Below are 19,310 nucleotides of genomic sequence, written 5' to 3'. Positions count from 1 at the left end.
AAGAAATAATTCAACCTCCTCTTCATAATTCTAGGAGCGGTAAAGGCAAAGCCTTAAATATTTTTTTCGATCTAGCCGGAATTATCATTTTTGCGTAACAATTTCTTTGTTAAACTAATAGGGTAAGCAAAAAAAAATCCTCCTTTTAATTCCAAGAAATAATTAACTAAAAATTCATTATGAAATTTCTAATTATGTTTAATAAATGCCAAGGAGTAAACTTCCGCAATGAGTCATTAAGTACTATATTTTTTTCTAAAAAAAAAACCATAAAATCATTTATACAATGAGACAATGAGGGACTGAGACAAAGTGTGACGATGTACGATCTCATCAACGTAACACAGAATAATTATTAATTTGAAAGATTTACGTTGCATAAAATTTTAACTACTTTGTATCAAAATTTACTTCCACAGCGTGCGGCAAAGTTTCTCCTCTAACACCAGACAAAACATTCTCAATAGCAATATTGGCCATCATAGTACGTGTTTCTAAAGTTCCGCTACCAATATGTGGAACAACTGTAACCTTATCGAATTTCAAAAGTGGATCATTTGGATTCAACGGTTCTGGCGTTACAACATCTAGACCTACACTACCAAGCATCCCTTCTGACAAAGCTCGACAAAGGTCATCTTGACGGATAATTCCTCCACGCGCCGTATTTACAAGAATCTAATGTTATTTGATTTATGATTCTAATATTATATCATATTTGTTCCAGGGTCCAAATTGAAATTACATAATTACATACCACATTACTCTTCATTTTCTTGAAAACTTCGTAATTAAACATTTCTTTCGTCTCTTCATTCAGTGCACAACAAATACAAATAACGTCTGACTCACGTATAAGAGTGTCAAATTCTACCTTAGTCGCACCTAGAGAGGAAGCTATAGGTTTTTCAACACGTCCAAAGTAAATTATTTTCCCATTATTTCCAATAAAAGGTTTTAGTCGTAAGGCAGTAGCAGATCCTATACGACCTAACCCAACAATTCCAATTGTTTTGTTTGTTAACTGTACCCCTGAGCGTAAAATAAATAAAGTTAGAAATAAATCGAAATGATTAAAAAAAGTAAACACGACATACCAAGCATCCATGTTGGACTCCAAATCCATTCTCCCTTTTCAACTGCTCGAAATCCCTTGATAAAATAAAAGCTTTACATACACATAACTGAATCGCCGAAAAAAAAAACAAATAAACGGTTTACCTCACGTATTCTTCGCGCGGCGGCTAAAACTAATAAGACCGTGATATCCTATTTATTTTATTTAAAAACGATTTTATTAATTGAAAAATAATATATTTAATGAAAATCTGGCTTAAGAATGAAAAGAATGAAAAAAATATTCACCGCCACAGCGTCTGTAAGCACGCCTGGTGTATGTCCTAGTGGAATCGAACGCTTACGAAATTCACTCAAATCGACATGGTCATATCCAACTTTTAACCAAAGCTAAATAGAGTTAATCATTTTCATGATAAAGTCATCCAAGAATAGTAAAACTTGTGAAAATTGCAACCTGACATGGTCGAGACTACTTTTAAATTCGGCCCAGCTGCGTCGAGTAATTCAGAGTCAATTTTATCGGTCAACATACATAAAATTCCATCGACGCCTTCGAATGAAGTACAGAAACATTATTTTTGGTAAAATTTGTAGTAAAATTTGTAGTAAATGATAGCGCAACTTACCTTTCGCCAACTCCAAGAATTTCTCGCGTGGAATTGCTCCTGTTTTGTCCCAATAAACAAGTTCAATATCTTTGGCACTCTCTATGAGCTTTTGTGAGTCTGGTGGTAATATCTGAGTTAATAATACTTTCGGTGCCATTGATGAATAAAGATTTCTCGAACAAAATATATTAAATAATTTCGACCTTCCAAAATTCCTTAACATTTCAACATTTCAGTGGAATAGTAGAAATCTCTATGATCAACACGTGCATTTTATCATTAAAGTAGATGACAGACATTACACAACTTGATAAATGTTAAATTTAGAGGTTTTTTTTTTAGTTTTCCTTTAACCAAACGACGAAATGAGTAACGAACCGAAAATACTTCCGTTTCAGAAGAGAATAAAATCAAAGCCGAGGAAATTAAAGAAGCTGCTAATAAACTGTTTCTGGGTTTGAAACTTTTAGTTATTCAATACTTTACGGATTTCGAACGAAGCAGTTGTTATCATATTTGATCTGGTTTTAACTTTATTATTTTAGCCAAGAAGTATGAAGCTGCGATTGAAAAATATTCAGAAGCAATTAACCTGAATCCAAACGTTTGCAGCATACTATGCCAATCGATCTTTTGCCTATTTCAAAACTGAAGCATTTGGATACGATATTACAGACGCGGATAAGGCAATTAAACTTGATCCATCATATTACTAAGGTTAAAATTTTTCTGCTTGTATTAAAAATCTGCAATTGTATCGAAAAAATCGTATTGACTTTTCTTTTTTTTGATAGGGATATTATCGAAGAGCGGCAGCAAATATGAATTTATGTAAATTTAAAGACGCGCTTCGGGATTTTCGAATTGTGAGGACTTTATTTGAAAACAGACCTAGACCTTATATCCAATCTATCTTATGATTATTCATGGTAATCCGAAGCCTTTCTATTTTGACAGGTTATGAAAAGATCCCCCGACGATAAAGATGCCAAGGCAAAGTTTACAGAATGCGAGAAATCGTAAAAAGGATGGCATTCGAAAAAGCAATTGAGGTATTCTATTGTTAATTATATAATTAATTCTATGAATGTATGCATATCTGTGAGATATATATTCACCTTATGCTCGTTTTCATCGTGACCACAGGGTTATGAACCGCAACATACATTCTGTAGAAATTCTATGACTTATTATGCCCATATGACGTGATAAACATCGGTTAGTTTGGTTGTTTTTCCTAAGAGAAATAAAAATTCATTACCCTATAAGCGGCTGTAAGAATTCCAATGATAATCAAGAAGATCAGCTTGGCTTTTCTTTCTTTACGTTCCTCTTCGTAAGTAATAATTTTATCTTCAGACTGCGCATGATATTGAGTAGTCATTATTCATGTAAATTTTAAACATAAGAAATAATTCAACCTCCTCTTCATAATTCTAGAAGCGGTAGAGGCAAAGCCTTAAATATTTTTTTCGATCTAGCCGGAATTATCATTTTTGCGTATTTTGTTAAACTAATAGGGTAAGCAAAAAAATCCTTCCAAGAAATAATTAACTAAAAATTCATTATGAAATTTCTAATTATGTTTAATAAATGCCAAGGAGTAATGAGTCATTAAAGTACTATATTTTTTCTATTTTTTCTAAAAAAAAAACCATAAAATCATTTATACAATGAGACAATGAGGGACTGAGACAAAGTGTGACGATGTACGATCTCATCAACGTAACACAGAATAATTATTAATTTGAAAGATTTACGTTGCATAAAAACGTAAAAATCATTACTATTTTAACTATTTTATATCAAAATTTACGTTCACAGCGTGCGGCAAAGTTTCTCCTCTAACACCAGACAAAACATTCTCAATAGCAATATCGGCCATCATAGTACGTGTTTCTAAAGTTCCGCTACCAATATGTGGAACAACTGTAACCTTATCGAATTTCAAAAGTGGATCATTTGGATTCAACGGTTCTGGAGTTACAACATCTAAACCTACACTACCAAGCATCCCTTCTGACAAAGCTCGACAAAGATCATCTTGACGGATAATTCCTCCACGCGCTGTATTTACAAGAATCTAATGTTATTTGATTTATGATTCTAATATTATATCATATTTGTTCCATGGTCCAAATTGAAATTATATAATTACATACCACATTACTCTTCATTTTCTTGAAAACTTCGTAATTAAACATTTCTTTCGTCTCTTCATTCAGTGCACAACAAATACAAATCACGTCTGACTCACGTATGAGAGTGTCAAATTCTACCTTAGTCGCACCTAGAGAGGAAGCTATAGGTTTTTCAACACGTCCAAAATAAATTATTTTCCCATTATTTCCAGTAAAAGGTTTTAGTCGTAAGGCAGTAGCAGATCCTATACGACCTAACCCAACAATTCCAATTGTTTTGTTTGTTAACTGTACCCCTGAGCGTAAAATAAATAAAGTTAGAAATAAATCGGAATGATTAAAAAAGTAAACGACATACCAAGCATCCATGTTGTACTCCAAATCCATTCTCCCTTTTCTACTGCTCGAAATCCCTTGATAAAATAAAAGCTTTAAATACACATAACTTAATCGCCAAAAAAAACAAATAAACGGTTTACCTCGCGTATTCTTCGCGCGGCGGCTAAAACTAATAAAACTGTGATATCCTTATTTATTTAAAAACGATTTTTATTAATTGGAGAATAATATATTTAATGAAAATCTGCTTAAGAATGAAAAGAATGAAAAAAATATTCACCGCCACAGCGTCTGTAAGCACTCCTGGTGTATGTCCTAGAGAAATCAAACGCTTACGAAGTTCACTCAAATCGACATGGTCATATCCAACTTTTAATCAAAGCTAAACAGAGTTAATCATTTTCATGAATAAGTCATCCAAGAATAGTAAAACTTGTGGAAATTGCAACCTGACATAGTCGAGACTACTTTTAAATTCGGCCCAGCTGCGTCGAGTAATTCAGAGTCAATTTTATCGAACGACATACATAAAATTCCATCGACGCCTTCAAAAGAAATACAGAAACGTTATTTTTAGTAAATTTGTAGTAAATGATAGCGTAACTTACCTTTCGCCAACTCCAAGAATTTCTCGCGTGGAATTGCTCCTGGTTTGTCCCAATAAACAAGTTCAATATCTTTGGCACTCTCTATAAGCTTTTGTGAGTCTGGTGGTAACATCATAGTTAATAATACTTTCGGTGCCATTGATGAATAAAGATTACCGGTACTCAATCTAAATATATTAAATAATTTCGACCTTCCAAAATTCCTTAGCAATATCTATGATCAACACGTGCATTTTATCATTAAAGTAGATGACAGACATTACACAACTTGATAAATGCTAAATTTAGAGGGTTTTTTTTTAAGTTTTCCTTTAACCAAACGACAAAATGAGTAACGAACCGAATGGCAATCAAAATACTTCCGTTTTAGAAGAGAATAAAATCAAAGCCGAGGAAATTAAAGAAGCTGCTAATAAACTGTTTCTGGGTTTGAAACTTTTAGTTATTCAATACTTTACGGATTTCGAACGAAGCAGTTGTTATCATATTTGATCTGGTTTTAACTTTATTATTTTAGCCAAGAAGTATGAAGCTGCGATTGAAAAATATTCAGAAGCAATTAACCTGAATCCAAACGTTGCAGCATACTATGCCAATCGATCTTTTGCCTATTTCAAAACTGAAGCATTTGGATACGCTATTACAGACGCGGATAAGGCAATTAAACTTGATCCATCATATACTAAGGTTAAAATTTTTCTGCTTGTATTAAAAATCTGCAATTGTACGCTCGAAAAAATCGTATTGACTTTTCTTTTTGTTTGATAGGGATATTATCGAAGAGCGGCAGCAAATATGAATTTATGTAAATTTAAAGACGCGCTTCGGGATTTTCGAATTGTGAGGACTTTATTTGAAAACAGACCTAGACCTTATATCCAATCTATCTTATGATTATTCATGGTAATCCGAAGCCTGTCTATTTTGACAGGTTATGAAAAGATCCCCCGACGATAAAGATGCCAAGGCAAAGTTTACAGAATGCGAGAAAATCGTAAAAAGGATGGCATTCGAAAAAGCAATTGAGGTATTCTATTGTTAATTATATAATTAATTCTATGAAATAAGTGATGATTTACCTGTTACTCAATTGATTTAATAGGTAGATTCCCCAAAGAATCTTGCAGAGACGTTCGACGTAAACACGATCGGTAAGTGTTGTGTATTATGATTGAGAAATAAATGTTAGATCTTTTATTTACATCCTTATGTAATGTCTTTACAGTGGTGGAACCTTCGTACGATGGACCAAAGCTCGAAGATGGAAAAATCACGAAAGAATTCATTGAAGAAATGATGGAGCGTTTCAAAAATCAAAAGAGAATTCATAAGAAGCATGCATTTCAAGTAAGTAATTTACTTTTCTATTGCGCTTGTTGTATTTCATATGTATTCGATATTATTATTTGGAATAATGGCAAAATTATTACCATGACCAGATTATTTTAGCAGTCAGAAAAATTATGTTAGAAACACCGTCATTGGTTGATATAACCATACCTCAAGATTCAAATTTGACTGTATGCGGTGATGTTCATGGTATGTTAAATAGCGATTCGTAAATATGGCGAAAGTTATCGAATACTTAATAAAACTATTTTTTTAATAGGTCAATATTATGATTTTATTAACATTTTCAAAATTAACGGTGTACCATCTGAAACAAATATGTATCTTTTTAATGGAGATTTCGTTGATCGTGGTTCATTTAGTCTTGAGGTCATATTGACCTTGTTCGCCTACAAATGGCTTTACCCAAAGTCACTTTATCTGACTAGAGGAAATCATGAGACAGATGATATGAATAAAGTTTATGGTTTTGAAGGAGAAGTTAAAGCTAAATTCTCGGAAGAAATGTTTGAGTTGTTTTCCGAAACGTTTAGTACTTTGCCCTTAGCCCATCTTATTAACCAAAAAATTTTGGTAGTTCATGGTGGATTATTTAGTCGTGATGATGTAACATTAGATGATATAAGAAATATTGACCGATTTGGCAAGAAACAATTAGATCATGGAAGTTTGATGTGTGAATTGCTTTGGTCTGGTATGTTATTTAGTTTAGTACTCTTTTAACAAAGTTTTCTCTTAGTCTAAATTTGTTATTTCTCAAGACCCACAACCTCAACCTGGACGAGGCCCAAGCAAGAGAGGTGTTGGAATACAGTTTGGACCTGACGTTACCGAAAACTTTTTGAAGCGTAATAATCTCGGTATGAATGATCATAATTTAGATTCATAATCCTATAGTAGTCAATATTGAGATTATATTCTTTTAGAACTCTTAATAAGAAGTCATGAAGTTAAAGAAAATGGCTATGTGATTGAACATAATGGAAAATGTATTACTGTTTTTTCGGCCCCAAATTATTGGTAAGCATTATTAGACATCGTTATTATTTTATTTTGCAAGTAATCAACCATAATATTCTACGCGTTACTAGTGACACAATCGGGAATAAAGGCGCGATAATTAATATTACTTCTGATTTGAAGTTGGATTATAAAACCTTTGAGGCTGTGGTATGTTTGAATTTTTAATAAAGCGTGCCTTTCTTAAAACTTTGATTTAACTTCATTTTTATATTTAATATTAGCCTCATCCTAATATTCGTCCTATGGCTTATGCAAGTCAATTTGGAGGATTGTTTACGTAATAAATACTCGATATAAGTTAGTAAATGTAATTAAATTTGCTATCTTATACGTTTCAAAACATTGCATAATATTAGATTATTATGCATTTTACAGATAATTTATTTAAGCGAATAATTTGTGATTGATTTTACTTCTTTTTACAATATTTATCAAATACAATAAAAGATAAAATTCTCATAAACGATCGTAATTGGTCAATTTTATTATATAATCGTGTCACAAGATACAAAAACATATATTGTATAAACCAAAAAAAAAAATTTTTTTTCTTTCATTTCAAGTCATGACTGATAAATTACCACATAACCTGTTGGCGCTTTTTGCGCCTCGACCCCCCCTTCCTTATGCAAAACCATTGGATAGAGACCCTGTTAAACGCAAAGGACCTACAGTTACTGGAGTTGGTCAATATGTTCCATTGTTGAAGGACTATGATCCAGAATACGTACCAACAGAAACGGTCGAAGAGAAGAAAAAGCGTAAGGTAAATAGCAGATTTTTTATCTTATACCTCAGATCTGTCGTTCATGTATTTTTTTCCATTATCATTAGCTCGCTGAAAAAAAGAAAAAGGCAGAGGAAGCCATCAAGAAAGGACTTGAAGAATGTAAGTTATTTTCAGTGTCCTAATTTATCAACGAATTTACAAAATCATTAGATTTGATATTACGTTTGCATAAATACCATAATAGGGGATCCTAACAAAGATGAAAATGTCACTGGTGATCCATTCAAGACTTTGTTCGTTGCAAGAATGGTACGATATGTTATTCTATTATTTGGTTTATTTTTTAAAAAATAATTTTTCACAACAATGCTTAATTTATTTAATGCTTTAGTCATTTGACATAACAGAAAAAGATTTACGACGTGAATTCGAGATGTATGGTCCTATCGAAAACGTAAGATTTTTTGACAAATATTTCTGTAGTGATGGCATTTTATCGAATTCATTTCGCCGAATCGTCCATTTCGCCGAATTACCCTATAAATTTAATATTGATTTTAATTCTATTTGGAATAGATACGAATTGTAAAAAGAAAAGATGATGGCAAACCTAGAGGTTATGCTTTCGTTGAATTCGAAAGAGAAAAAGATATGAAAGGTAAATTATTATTTATAGCTGTGTTTATCATTCTTTAAAAATCTATATACGTATACGAAATAATTCTTCACGAAAATTATTAGCTGCCTATAAAGATGCAGACGGTGTCAAACTCCTGGGTAGACGTATTTTAGTTGATGTAGAACGTGGAAGGACCGTTAAGGGTTGGCGACCACGTCGATTAGGTAAGTATTTGTTTGCTATTACTTGAAAAATTGATCATTACTAATAATAATTATTCATAATGAAATAAACACTAACATAAAATAATATAAGGTGGTGGACTTGGTGGAACACGTATCGGGGGTCCTGAACAAAATCAAAAATATTCAGGTAGAGAAGGTAGCTACGCTATTCATACAAGTCATCCTCCTCCAGTTTCTTCTCATGATAGAGATTATCGTAGTCATTCTCGAGGGGGAACAAGCGGGGGGTACGGATATAGTAGTAGTAGTAATGGGTCTAGATATGGTAGTAGGCATGGTGGTTATGGAAGTAGCTATGATCGGGATCGAGATTATAGACGACGTAGTGGTCGCAGTCGTTCAAGAAGTCCTGGGCGATACAGAGATGATAGATATGGGTCGAAAGGTAGGGATAGAAGGAGGTAAATTAAACAAGTTTAGTGGTTTATGAATAGTCAGTATATATATTATTATTTATAATGGTAATTCTGGAGGGTAAGTCGTTTTTAGCCTTGAAATCACGAGTTCAAATATGGTAATACATAATTAAATGACGGGTAGGCTTATGGTTTGTATTTGCAAAAAAAAAGTTCGATTAATATTTCCTTATTTAGATTATGCGTTAATTGGTAAGGACACCACAAAAAATTACGTATGTTATTTTGTTTATTATATAAATAGGTAAAATCATAGGTAACAATAGGTAATAATTTGTTACTTTCATTTATTTTTTACTTTCGCAAAAAATTTTTTATTGGTTTGTGGGTAAGTGTGGGGTAAGTGTTGTTGATTAACATCAAGAAACACATCAAAATATTTAATGATATTATAAATGTATCCAATAGCTAAGAACGGTGAGTATTACACCGAACTTGGATAAAATCATGGAAATGAATCATGGTAATAACATCGGTAAAATATTTTTGTTTAAATGTCATTTGTTCGTTTTTGTATGTTTTAAACAAAATATGATAAATTCTAAATTGTAAAGGATAAAACTGTGAGTTAAACTATTAAAGTGCAGGTAATAATTTAAAAGAAGTTATATTTTGAAGAAATAAGGTAGGTATTACCTTGTTCTTTTTCCACTCTAATCATTCTACATAATAAGGAAATAAAATATCGATGGTTTGTTCACGTGATAATAAAGTGTGTTAGATGATGATGATAATCAACTGCTTGTACGATTTCCCAAATATGACATCTCAATTTATTATGACATAAAAAGCTGATTCTGAATGATATGTATGCGTTTAATCATTGGGTATGTTTTTCTTTCCAAAACCGAACTAGGTTTAGTTAGTAATTCATAGTTAACGGTTTGACCCATTAAGAGAGTTACCTTAAATCATGGTTTATCGATTAAAGAGCGAGTTTAATGTGTATTAACTATCAAAATTCATTTATGCTAATGTAAATTATGTTTATTAAATTTTAATAAATAAATAAAAGAAAACCCGCCTTATAATTAACTGTTAATATCTGATATAATTCGCATATTTTCCATATATATATAATAACGCAACTTTAACAATTATTTAAATAATTTTACATAGAGTACAAATAAAATCAAAGCAACAAGTGTTATGATAATGACAGCAGTTATCATACGGTTAGTTTGCATCCTAAAAGTAACAGTAAATTTGTTGGTTGGAAATAATAAATTTAAATACAAATAAAATAAAATAAAATAAATAAATCACCTGCGAGCCATGCCCTTAAGAGTACGTTGAGCTTTGTCAATATATGAATCCGCTTCCATTAACTACAAAATTTAGTAAAATATTTAATTCCACGAAATTTTATAAACTTTCATAAACATGTATGAAAAAACATACGGTATTTCTGCTATGTAAGATTTGTTCTCTTTGTCTACGAATATCTTCCAAAACATTAGCACCGATAGTTTCTATAAAAAAAAAAATTAATATATTTCAAAATAAAATAAAAAATGTTTTGGATTAATTACCGGTTTCTAAAGCAATTCTATGACTATCTTGTAATCTACGACTACTATCAGCCAAAGTTTCGGTTCCAGTTAAAAGACGAGCACGTTGATCCATAGAAGCACTATCAAGATCAGTTCCATTTGTGCCAGCAAGTAGTTCTTCACGATCTGTTGGCCCGGAAACACGAGAACTAGCTCTTTTCTGAACGATAAAAATTAATTAGAATATTAAACTTTATTAAAAAAATTTATTATAATCATTTACCAAATCACGTTTCAATTTCTCTAGATCACTCTTATGCCCTCTTAATCTTGCTTGAAGGCGTGTGCGTGTTGATTGTTGTGTATTTAACAGTTCCATTTCCATTTGCTCTATCTATAATAAAATAATCTTTTCGTCAAGGCAAGATTTAAAATGAAAATCAAATACATTTAACATACAATTTCTTCTGCCTCTTCAATTTCACGTTCGGCAGCTCGAGTAGTAGCCTTCCGTTTCTCTATATTAAATCAAAGAATTATGTAAATTGCTTTAAATAACGTTTTAAATTTAGTCTTCAGGAATTTACCTCCGGCCTGCGAAGGAATTGTCTTGTTTATTTTATTTCCAATAGAAGCAGAAATCTGGCTAAAGTCATTTTCATATGACTCAAAAAGCTCAGAGCCGGACATTTTGATCTTTAATTCTCCAAATAACAATAAGTATATTGGATGGATACAATATACTATATACTTAGCTCTTATATTTATATTTCTGTATTATTATACTAGTACGTAAAAGGAAATTTGATGATCTTCTATAATGGCGTACACGGTGATGGTAGATGATTCGATCAAGATTTCTTTTTTATACGCGAATAGAGATTATCGCATATGGAACACGAAAAACGAGACAAATCAACAGATACAACTCCAAAAAAATTAACAAAATACACAATTACAACACCGGAATGGCATTACCTTAAAATTAAAATGTAATTGGACAACTATAATAATAATAATTGGTTCATAAGAATTCTCGTTAATCTTTAACTTCTTAAACCAAATAGAAATTTCGATCCACCAACCACGCCACTTCCACCAGTTTCTTCACTTTCTTTAAGAACCTTATTCACTCGCGCATTAACAGAATTATTTGGAATAGTTGGTTCAGGTATTCATATAGATATTTTAGACTGGAATGGCGAAATACACGATTCTGATTTTGTTGGCATAATAAGAGTACAAAAAGAGTGAATATCACTTTTCCTTTCTTAATTTTCTAATTTCATTAAAAATAACTTTACTTTCGGAAACATCATAGAAACCTGACAACTTTATGGAGCACACTTACTTTATTCAATGCAACATTGGATACTTCAACAGACGCCTCTACCTCAGCAACTGGCACAAATATTGAGGATATTGATGATGGAACTGATAATAGTAATCTTAAGGAAATTAGTTTTCAAGTTCTTGGCAATTCCCCTTATCTAATGGGATTAATTAATGACAGTCGTGAATGGACCAACCAATTGTTACTAGATTCTTATTAAACTTTTTTATAGTTTCTAAATTGTATACATTTATACCGAACTTTTATTCCTATAACTTGTTAATATATATATATCCGACAGGAGTTTAGTACAGAAATATTTACATATAAACAACTATAATAACCTGAACCTGGTTATGTAAGTTGTTTTACAAAATGATCTAGGAACTATATACGAAAAACTTTTTTTAGATTTTTAAATTTATTAAATGTTTAATATAAAAAGCGTGGATATTTAATTTTATAATATTTACTAAAATTTTTGATGATAAATTGTAAAATTGTTCAAATAAAGCTTTAATGAAATATTTGACACCTAGGGCCCGCCTTATAAAAGAATTAATCAAATTATTTTTTAATTTGTCGCCCCCCTTTCTTCCAATAGACCTTGACTTAATAAATATTGCTTTAACCTATTGAAAAGTTCAATTTGATCTTGTGGTTTAAGTGAATTAACAATTGTTTGAAGAACCGCTCCAACTGTTAGAGATGACATCTATAGCAAATCCAATTTGATTAATAAAAAAAATTTAAACTGGAAACGTAATCGACATTAAATTAACAAACCTTGATGAAACTTTGGTAATACATGTGTGAAAAACATCCCATTAGGAATTGGCAATCCATACGATCAGTGATGCCACCATGCCCGGGAATAGAATGCCCGAAGTCCTAAAAATGAATTCGTCAACTGATGTTAACCGAAATATGATCTTACGCGCTATCATGACTACATGATTAGATGACTTACTTTGATATTGAATGCTCTCTTAACACCACTTGCAAAGAAACCACCAAAAGGTGCAATCAAAGAAGCGAAACAAGCCATGACCAAGACGTGCCATTGTAATGGCGCGATCCAGACTGATCTGATGTCTTTAAATGTCTAAAGAAAAATCGGTATTAAAAAAAATTTTTTTTTATTATTAAACAAAAAAATCTTAAAACAAAGTTTACTAACGAGTCGTCTGAATAAACTAGTTAACCAAGGATTGAGATCATATCGTTGAGGAATAAAAACTGGATTTGGTTCACACGTCAATCTTCCATAAAATGCTGTGGTCGTTAAATCCTAAAATCATAAATGTAATGTTTATTAACGTATTAATCACGGTAAATTTATGAAATGAAAGATACCTGAGCGGGGCAGATCATATAATCCCAACGTCTTAATAGAGAAGACCACTAATAAAATAGAACAATAAATTCAGTTAATCAACATTCATGTTAAACAACTAATATATAAATTACTTACGAAAAATCCAAAAATTATCGTACAAATCAAAGCACCAACGAATCCTTCCCATGTTTTCTTGGGACTCAATTTAATTAAAGGAGTTCTACCCCAGAAAAACCCACAAATGTACGCGAAGATATCATTGCAGATTACTAATGACACTGGTAACACGAACCTAATGAGTAAACAACCTGTAAGAATAAATTCTTTCGGCTCATTTGAAATAAAAGTAGAATATATACCAGATTAATCCTTCAAATATATTATTAATGATAAAGTGACTTTGACATACAACGATCAATAGAGTCATATGTGTCCAGGCGAATTGGGTGAATTGGAATTTATAATGATGCTTCTTAAGGTTGGCGACAAAGAATACGAACCCTAAAAATATAATCTGAGAATTTAGAATCATGACATTCATCAAATTTCACGTAATTAATTTTTAAATTACCTATACAATATAGGACAAATGAAATGAATCGATGATGCGTTGCAAAAGGAAGTAGAAAAGCATCTACCATAACGATTGCTTTGAAATAATAAATTATCGATTCTCCATAAAGAAAATAATACGTGCTAATTAAGAAGTACCTAAAAAAAATTTTTTAAAGAATGAAAATTAGTAAAACTTTGCTGATAAATTTGATCGATAATGTAGTAACTATTTAAACAAAAATATTTGAAACCGACCAATTAAGTGTTTTGAACCATGGTAATTTCTTTTCCTTACTCGGAACATGCGCAATTGCAATAACTTCTTTATATACCAGTGTTTGAATCACCACTACAAGAAAAATGACCCATATATGTCCTAAACCCAAAATGAGAAAAAAACCAAATATCATAACGAATGTCCAGATTGTCCGAACTGTCATATTTTTCCATTTTTGCGACATTTGCTGTGAGGGATCAATTGGTTGAGTTTCCTATAAGAAAATATTGACATCAATTCACATTGATTATTAAGTCATGTTTTACTTATCAATAAGGTAAATCAGTCAAATAAAGAAAATTCCTGATAATAAAAAATTTCAAGATCGCTATTATTTTCTGTTCATTTAGCTCTATAGGAATAGTTCTTAACACAGAAAAAGAATATATAAGCATATATTAACCTCCGACTTTACAAGACCATTAACTTTTGTAGGGAGTTCTTCTCCACTTTGTTCGTGTGAATTCTCGTGAGTCTTCCCTCCTTTTCGTTTCTTTGTCATTTTGTTGTAATGATAAAGAGAAAAAAAACTGTACTATTAAACTTGATATAAAGAATATTAATTATTACTCAAAGTATAGCTGTGGAATTAATTGTAGCTATTGAATTCTTTTATTAAATTTTATGGGTAAAATGTAAACAATTCATGAAAGTCAGGTGGTATAATTATTGCAAGCACGTTTTCAAAAGCCCCGAAAAAGGCCATGACGCTTTAATGATACGTTGATGTATTGGTTTTTGGGGCGTCTTGTTACACGGCATGACCACATGCACTTGAATTAATGCAATATTTACAAAAAAAGCTTTTAATGGTAAACTACAAAAGATAATAAAACAATGTACATAAACATTGCATCAATTCCGAAGATCGCTATCCAGCAAATTATCCGGTAATTTGAAAACAAACTTCTTTCTTATTTATCTATGCATTTTCGGATATTATCTCAAAATATAATGTATACATTGAAGTTTCATATGAATATGTCATAAAAATGTACTAAAAAAAAATAGATTATCCCTTGAGTCGTATTTTTGCAAAAAAATTTTTTGATTGATTGCATCTTTAGATCTAGATGATTTCATTCATACAAATTCAAAATATTAGTATTTTTAACGTAGACATTCCATTGATTCCAACTTTTATTTTCCCCTTGTATACTATTTATACTGTAATCTTATCGTATATCAAATGATTTATCTGTTATCTTTTGTATTTATTTAGAAACCTAATATAGAAAGAATAATAATAATGTAAGAAAAAATGCATACATAAAAAAAATTTTCACAAGAAGTATTTAAAAGTTGATTATAAATGATTTTTATTTAAAATAACGATGTTGTCAAGTAGAACATATACATATAAACATATATATAATATGTATATCTGATATTTAATAACACTATTTTAGCTAATTGTAACTTTTCTTCCAGTTGGTTCACTTTTTGGAAGAGAGACTTCAAGAACACCCTGATTAAATTTAGCAGAAATCTCATCCACTTTAACGTTTCGTGGTAAAGGAATGGAACGAGTGAAGGAGCCAAAACGACGCTCTTGAATATGAGTGTTTCCTTCTTTGTATTTTTGTTCCTGCTTATTTTCACCAGAAATTACAAGAGTATTGTCGTGAACATCAACATTAATTTGTTCTTTGGGAATTCCCTACATAAAATTATTTTTTTAGTATACAATTCAATCGAGCGAATTAAAAATTATTATAAATACATACTGGTAAATCTGCGTTAACGACAAATTCTTTTTCGCTTTCGTGAACATCAATCAAAGGAGACCAATATCTTCTCGCTACTTCATTTTGGTTACGTTCGGACCTTCTTGCGCTACTCAAATCATTCATAAAATTATCAAAAAGACGATTTACAGATCGTTCCAATTGGTTAAAGTCGTTATTCCAACCGTAAATAGACATCTTTTCGTTTAAAATATTTTAAGAAATATTTTTTTATTTTCTCCCAATAGTTATTTCTCGGCCTTATTTATATCTTATTTTATGCTTTTTCTCGTAATTTCTGGTTAGTACAGTTCAATTACCAAATATGGATGATTATATCCTAGAACTTTCTCGAAATTAAATTCTATGTCAAGGATAATAGTATTATGACGTCATTAACTTTTATAAGTGCATGTCTTAAATGTGTGCCAGGTTGATGGCGCAGTGTGGCGCAGCGATTTTTCCAAAAAATTAAATTGCAATTTTTTTATTTAAAATAAAACCTTTAAATTCCTGCACTAGGTGTATTTTCGTCCGCTCTGCAAATTTACTTAGAGCATATACAGGTGGTTTAGAAGAGTTATTTAAACTACCTCAGTGGCACCGACAAAAATTTAGCAATCACGTGACCATTTTTGTCGATCATTCCCAAAAATGGTAAACAGATTTAACGAAAAGAATTATCATGAATAAAACTTACTACAGACATTTTCCAATTTTAAAACTCATACATTATATTTAAATTTGCTTGCTACTTAGGCAATAAAGGTAGGTTTTAAATACAGATTTTTGTAAAAATTAATTATTTATGAATTATCATATAAAAAGTCAAAATTTATATCTAAAATGTATTTTTCTCATCTAGGTAAATTTGTAGAGCGTTCAAAATATACATACCATGTAAGTTTAAAAAATGTATGGCATTTATATTGTGTTCTATCCTTATTTTTTATTTTTTTATTAAAATTAATTTATCCATTTTAGATATGATCAACAAAATTGATTACATGATAGCTAAATTTTTTCAGTGCCACTGGGGTAGTTAGTTATTTAACAAAAACTGTTCTTTCAACAAATCCAATTTTGAAAATGATTGGCAAAGACAATAAAATTGGTTGTTATATACTAAAGTCAAAATCTACTTCCAAAACCTCCTTTCATATAAAAGCGAATTTTGAGAAATGCATTTAAAATACATCTAATATATAAATTTGAAAAGCTTTACATTAAAAAGAAAATCTTTAACTTAAATCTTTTTGAAATTACTGTGCCATACTGTGCCGTTAACCTAGCACACATTTCAAATATACTTTATAAGTTTACAATCATTTACTTAATAAGTCATATTACTATAAAAAAAGGGTGGCATAAAAAATTCTTCATAGTATTCATATAACTAAATGCAACAATAGCGAGTTAGGAGTCAACTAGCTATTTACACATGTTTTATTTAAATACCGTAGCAAAATTTTTACTTAGTAAATAGTAATACATTGCAATAACAGTTGCCATTTTTTCTTGTTTTCACCTATCGATAACTCTCTCTAAGTCGCCATTGTTATTAGGGACAATAGTAAAAAAATAGTAGAATGTGCACTTAGAGAGGGTGTGCATTTATAGAGAGTAAAATATTAAGAGCTCTTATAAGTTGGGATCAGATCCACCGTGCACTTAAAGAGAATTTATATAGTACGTGTACTTATAGAGGGTGCACTCAGCGCGGAAAATCCATTATAATTTAACCAGTTTTTCCAGTAAATTTCTGATAAAACCGGTAAAATCTTATAATCCCGGAATTGTTCCGGTCGTAGCGTAGCAGATTTCCAGAATATTTTGTAAATACCGGAAATTTCATTTAATAAATTTATATCAGATATCGCAAAAAAGTTTTTTATCTTTAATTTTATTATTTATTATTTCAGTAGTTTATTACAATATGATTATTTAAAGCCAGTACATCTTTTCTGGTTACTCCATACATGAATAAAAAAAAGAAAAGATTATTATATATTTGGTAATACTATCTAAAACCGGAATTTTTTTTAATTCCATAATTCCATACCGGTTGAAAAAATAAATTTCCGGAATTTTTATATTTAACCGGAATTTTTCCAAAATTTTTCCAAGGTTTTTTTCCACGCTGGGTGCACTTATAGAGGTGTCACTGTATATTTATCTGATATATATATCATTAAGAAACTTGGTATCTTATCAGACACCTTGCATTATTGGTTAAAGCAAGAAAAAATTACTGCTAAAACATCTCCTTCTAGTACTCACCTTTATAATATATCTTCTATTTTTCAGAGTTTACTTTACAAAATGTTGATAATATCACCACTACCACCACCAAGAAAGGTTTCCTTTATGCTTAAGTCTCTAATGTCAAGCAAAAAGAAGACCTGAAACAGAAATAACTTCTCAGCACCCAATTTCTGACCTATGAACTCATCAGCAACATCAGCTTTAAACAACTGGGACTTAAGACCTTATTGGAATGGACAAGCCACAGAATGATCTCAGAAATTGTGGTTACTCATCATGATTGACTCCGCTGATTCGCCTTTAACTTCATTCTCCCTTATTTTTCCTCTACACTACAAAACTCATAGTTTTCAATATAATCTTTAACAAGCATAAACTTTCTCAGAATATTCTTGTAATCAATACTGTCTTCATCTGCTGAATGCAAGAAATAAAAGCAGCCATGTACTAAAGATAATGGAAAATGAAAGATAATAAAAATGATAAGAACACAAAACAAAAAAGATGAAAAATTAAAACAATTGTGAATCAAACATTATCAATCAAACTAATGATATAAAAGAATTCAAAAGAAACTAAAAAATCATTATTATTATTTAAATTTAAGAAAGATTTATGACAAATAATAATCATTAATATATAAAGCTTTTCAAAGAAAACTGGAATCATTTTTATATTACACATCCTTTATAATTAAACCTAATAAATTAGAAGATAGAAAGCACAATCTGCACTGAAATAAATTGTAATTATAACTTATATATATATATGTAAAACAAATGTATTATTAAATACATGAAATATAACAAACCTATAAAATAAAAGTAAAAGTTCATGTAGTTTTAATTGTTTATTTATATTATATTTTCAATAAAAAAGTCATATTTTTTATATATAAATAATATTATATTAAAAAAAAATAAATTAGCATCTTTAATTTTAAAATAAAAAAAAAAGCATTACATATTAACTAATCTATTTTTCATATACAATAAGAGATTAGACAATTGCAAAATAAAATTCATTAAAAAACAATCAAATTCTTAACTGATAAATTTAATATAATTGTTATTCTTCCTTTTGAAGTTTCTGCTATAATAAATAAAAAAATACAGAAAATAATAAGAAAAACAGGTAAAAAAATACTTTATTGGTCTTTTGA

The 19,310-nt window shown here is 30.3% G+C and overlaps 9 protein-coding genes across 10 annotated transcripts; 4 read left to right on the top strand and 5 right to left on the bottom strand.

Moving 5' to 3' along the window:
- Positions 1-124: 124 nt before the first annotated feature.
- Positions 125-1,940, bottom strand: OCT59_021581 (uncharacterized protein). The gene is made up of 7 exons (XM_066146619.1): positions 1,707-1,940; positions 1,535-1,630; positions 1,366-1,454; positions 1,222-1,269; positions 1,098-1,152; positions 758-990; positions 125-678 (listed from the first exon to the last, which is right to left on the bottom strand). The coding sequence occupies exons 1-7, from the start codon at positions 1,909-1,911 to the stop codon at positions 391-393; spliced, it is 1,014 nt and encodes a 337-aa protein (XP_066005737.1). The 5' UTR covers positions 1,912-1,940; the 3' UTR covers positions 125-390.
- A 366-nt stretch (positions 1,941-2,306) lies between these two features.
- Positions 2,307-2,711, top strand: OCT59_021580 (uncharacterized protein; the record flags this gene model as incomplete). Its single annotated transcript, XM_066146618.1, has 3 exons — positions 2,307-2,405; positions 2,483-2,554; positions 2,646-2,711. The coding sequence occupies 3 exons, from the start codon at positions 2,307-2,309 to the stop codon at positions 2,709-2,711; spliced, it is 237 nt and encodes a 78-aa protein (XP_066005736.1).
- Positions 2,712-3,249: 538 nt separating this feature from the next.
- On the bottom strand, positions 3,250-4,991 carry OCT59_021579 (uncharacterized protein). Of its 2 annotated transcripts, none has more exons than XM_066146617.1 (7): positions 4,777-4,991; positions 4,618-4,713; positions 4,449-4,537; positions 4,309-4,356; positions 4,188-4,242; positions 3,851-4,125; positions 3,250-3,771 (listed from the first exon to the last, which is right to left on the bottom strand). In XM_066146617.1, the coding sequence occupies exons 1-7, from the start codon at positions 4,913-4,915 to the stop codon at positions 3,484-3,486; spliced, it is 990 nt and encodes a 329-aa protein (XP_066005735.1). In that variant the 5' UTR covers positions 4,916-4,991; the 3' UTR covers positions 3,250-3,483. The 2 variants fall into 2 exon arrangements, with proteins under 2 accessions (XP_066005735.1, XP_066005734.1); XM_066146616.1 differs by having other exon boundaries at positions 3,252-3,755.
- Positions 4,992-5,089: 98 nt separating this feature from the next.
- Positions 5,090-7,640, top strand: OCT59_021578 (uncharacterized protein). Its single transcript, XM_025320769.2, has 12 exons — positions 5,090-5,203; positions 5,294-5,463; positions 5,545-5,616; positions 5,708-5,803; positions 5,879-5,927; positions 6,002-6,123; positions 6,216-6,315; positions 6,386-6,820; positions 6,888-6,986; positions 7,053-7,146; positions 7,218-7,296; positions 7,371-7,640. The coding sequence occupies exons 1-12, from the start codon at positions 5,104-5,106 to the stop codon at positions 7,428-7,430; spliced, it is 1,476 nt and encodes a 491-aa protein (XP_025170559.1). The 5' UTR covers positions 5,090-5,103; the 3' UTR covers positions 7,431-7,640.
- Positions 7,641-7,709: 69 nt separating this feature from the next.
- Positions 7,710-9,718, top strand: OCT59_021577 (uncharacterized protein; the record flags this gene model as incomplete). The annotated part of the gene is made up of 11 exons (XM_025311545.2): positions 7,710-7,915; positions 7,984-8,038; positions 8,124-8,188; positions 8,271-8,333; positions 8,456-8,537; positions 8,621-8,722; positions 8,814-9,144; positions 9,233-9,257; positions 9,416-9,487; positions 9,568-9,622; positions 9,714-9,718. Exons 1-11 carry the CDS (start codon positions 7,715-7,717, stop codon positions 9,716-9,718), a joined length of 1,056 nt encoding a protein of 351 aa, XP_025170558.2. The 5' UTR covers positions 7,710-7,714.
- Positions 9,719-10,105: 387 nt separating this feature from the next.
- Positions 10,106-11,388, bottom strand: OCT59_021576 (uncharacterized protein). Its single transcript, XM_025327580.2, has 7 exons — positions 11,240-11,388; positions 11,112-11,170; positions 10,936-11,046; positions 10,692-10,872; positions 10,561-10,631; positions 10,426-10,487; positions 10,106-10,347 (listed from the first exon to the last, which is right to left on the bottom strand). Exons 1-7 carry the CDS (start codon positions 11,340-11,342, stop codon positions 10,257-10,259), a joined length of 678 nt encoding a protein of 225 aa, XP_025170557.2. The 5' UTR covers positions 11,343-11,388; the 3' UTR covers positions 10,106-10,256.
- A 113-nt stretch (positions 11,389-11,501) lies between these two features.
- Positions 11,502-12,538, top strand: OCT59_021575 (uncharacterized protein). Its single transcript, XM_025332546.2, has 3 exons — positions 11,502-11,644; positions 11,720-11,902; positions 11,974-12,538. The coding sequence occupies exons 1-3, from the start codon at positions 11,544-11,546 to the stop codon at positions 12,203-12,205; spliced, it is 516 nt and encodes a 171-aa protein (XP_025170556.1). The 5' UTR covers positions 11,502-11,543; the 3' UTR covers positions 12,206-12,538.
- On the bottom strand, positions 12,378-14,850 carry OCT59_021574 (uncharacterized protein). Its single transcript, XM_025323318.2, has 10 exons — positions 14,560-14,850; positions 14,135-14,370; positions 13,896-14,035; positions 13,684-13,825; positions 13,460-13,616; positions 13,342-13,389; positions 13,166-13,276; positions 12,956-13,090; positions 12,772-12,876; positions 12,378-12,700 (listed from the first exon to the last, which is right to left on the bottom strand). The coding sequence occupies exons 1-10, from the start codon at positions 14,656-14,658 to the stop codon at positions 12,560-12,562; spliced, it is 1,314 nt and encodes a 437-aa protein (XP_025170555.2). The 5' UTR covers positions 14,659-14,850; the 3' UTR covers positions 12,378-12,559.
- Positions 14,851-15,450: 600 nt separating this feature from the next.
- OCT59_021573 (uncharacterized protein) lies at positions 15,451-16,129 on the bottom strand. Its single transcript, XM_025323618.2, has 2 exons — positions 15,884-16,129; positions 15,451-15,816 (listed from the first exon to the last, which is right to left on the bottom strand). The coding sequence occupies exons 1-2, from the start codon at positions 16,079-16,081 to the stop codon at positions 15,562-15,564; spliced, it is 453 nt and encodes a 150-aa protein (XP_025170554.1). The 5' UTR covers positions 16,082-16,129; the 3' UTR covers positions 15,451-15,561.
- Positions 16,130-19,310: the final 3,181 nt, after the last annotated feature.

Source organism: Rhizophagus irregularis, chromosome 30 (genome assembly GCF_026210795.1).
Source record: "Rhizophagus irregularis chromosome 30, complete sequence".
Classification (NCBI taxonomy): Eukaryota; Fungi; Glomeromycota; class Glomeromycetes; order Glomerales; family Glomeraceae; genus Rhizophagus; species Rhizophagus irregularis.
Note: the sequence above shows the minus strand (reverse complement) of the source record. Positions and strands in the feature narration are given on the sequence as shown.

Coding starts and splice junctions, on each gene's coding strand:
- OCT59_021581 (XM_066146619.1), bottom strand. CDS start 1,911: ATGTTAAGGAATTTTGGAAGGTCGAAATTATTTAATATATTTTGTTCG. Junction 1,270..1,365: donor TGCTTACAGACGCTGTGGCG/GTGAATATTTTT, acceptor TAAAATAAATAG/GATATCACGGTCTTATTAGT. Junction 679..757: donor AGAAAATGAAGAGTAATGTG/GTATGTAATTAT, acceptor AAATAACATTAG/ATTCTTGTAAATACGGCGCG.
- OCT59_021579 (XM_066146617.1), bottom strand. CDS start 4,915: ATGGCACCGAAAGTATTATTAACTATGATGTTACCACCAGACTCACAA. Junction 4,714..4,776: donor ATTCTTGGAGTTGGCGAAAG/GTAAGTTACGCT, acceptor TTTCTTTTGAAG/GCGTCGATGGAATTTTATGT. Junction 3,772..3,850: donor AGAAAATGAAGAGTAATGTG/GTATGTAATTAT, acceptor AAATAACATTAG/ATTCTTGTAAATACAGCGCG.
- OCT59_021578 (XM_025320769.2), top strand. CDS start 5,104: ATGAGTAACGAACCGAATGGCAATCAAAATACTTCCGTTTTAGAAGAG. Junction 5,804..5,878: donor CATTCGAAAAAGCAATTGAG/GTATTCTATTGT, acceptor TTGATTTAATAG/GTAGATTCCCCAAAGAATCT. Junction 6,316..6,385: donor TGTATGCGGTGATGTTCATG/GTATGTTAAATA, acceptor TTTTTTTAATAG/GTCAATATTATGATTTTATT.
- OCT59_021576 (XM_025327580.2), bottom strand. CDS start 11,342: ATGTCCGGCTCTGAGCTTTTTGAGTCATATGAAAATGACTTTAGCCAG. Junction 11,171..11,239: donor AATTCCTTCGCAGGCCGGAG/GTAAATTCCTGA, acceptor GATTTAATATAG/AGAAACGGAAGGCTACTACT. Junction 10,632..10,691: donor TAGAATTGCTTTAGAAACCG/GTAATTAATCCA, acceptor TTTTTTTTATAG/AAACTATCGGTGCTAATGTT.
- OCT59_021575 (XM_025332546.2), top strand. CDS start 11,544: ATGGAACACGAAAAACGAGACAAATCAACAGATACAACTCCAAAAAAA. Junction 11,645..11,719: donor CATTACCTTAAAATTAAAAT/GTAATTGGACAA, acceptor TAAACCAAATAG/AAATTTCGATCCACCAACCA. Junction 11,903..11,973: donor ATAATAAGAGTACAAAAAGA/GTGAATATCACT, acceptor GAAACATCATAG/AAACCTGACAACTTTATGGA.
- OCT59_021574 (XM_025323318.2), bottom strand. CDS start 14,658: ATGACAAAGAAACGAAAAGGAGGGAAGACTCACGAGAATTCACACGAA. Junction 13,826..13,895: donor ATTTGTCCTATATTGTATAG/GTAATTTAAAAA, acceptor TTATATTTTTAG/GGTTCGTATTCTTTGTCGCC. Junction 13,390..13,459: donor CGATAATTTTTGGATTTTTC/GTAAGTAATTTA, acceptor CTATTTTATTAG/TGGTCTTCTCTATTAAGACG.
- OCT59_021573 (XM_025323618.2), bottom strand. CDS start 16,081: ATGTCTATTTACGGTTGGAATAACGACTTTAACCAATTGGAACGATCT. Junction 15,817..15,883: donor TCGTTAACGCAGATTTACCA/GTATGTATTTAT, acceptor AATTTTATGTAG/GGAATTCCCAAAGAACAAAT.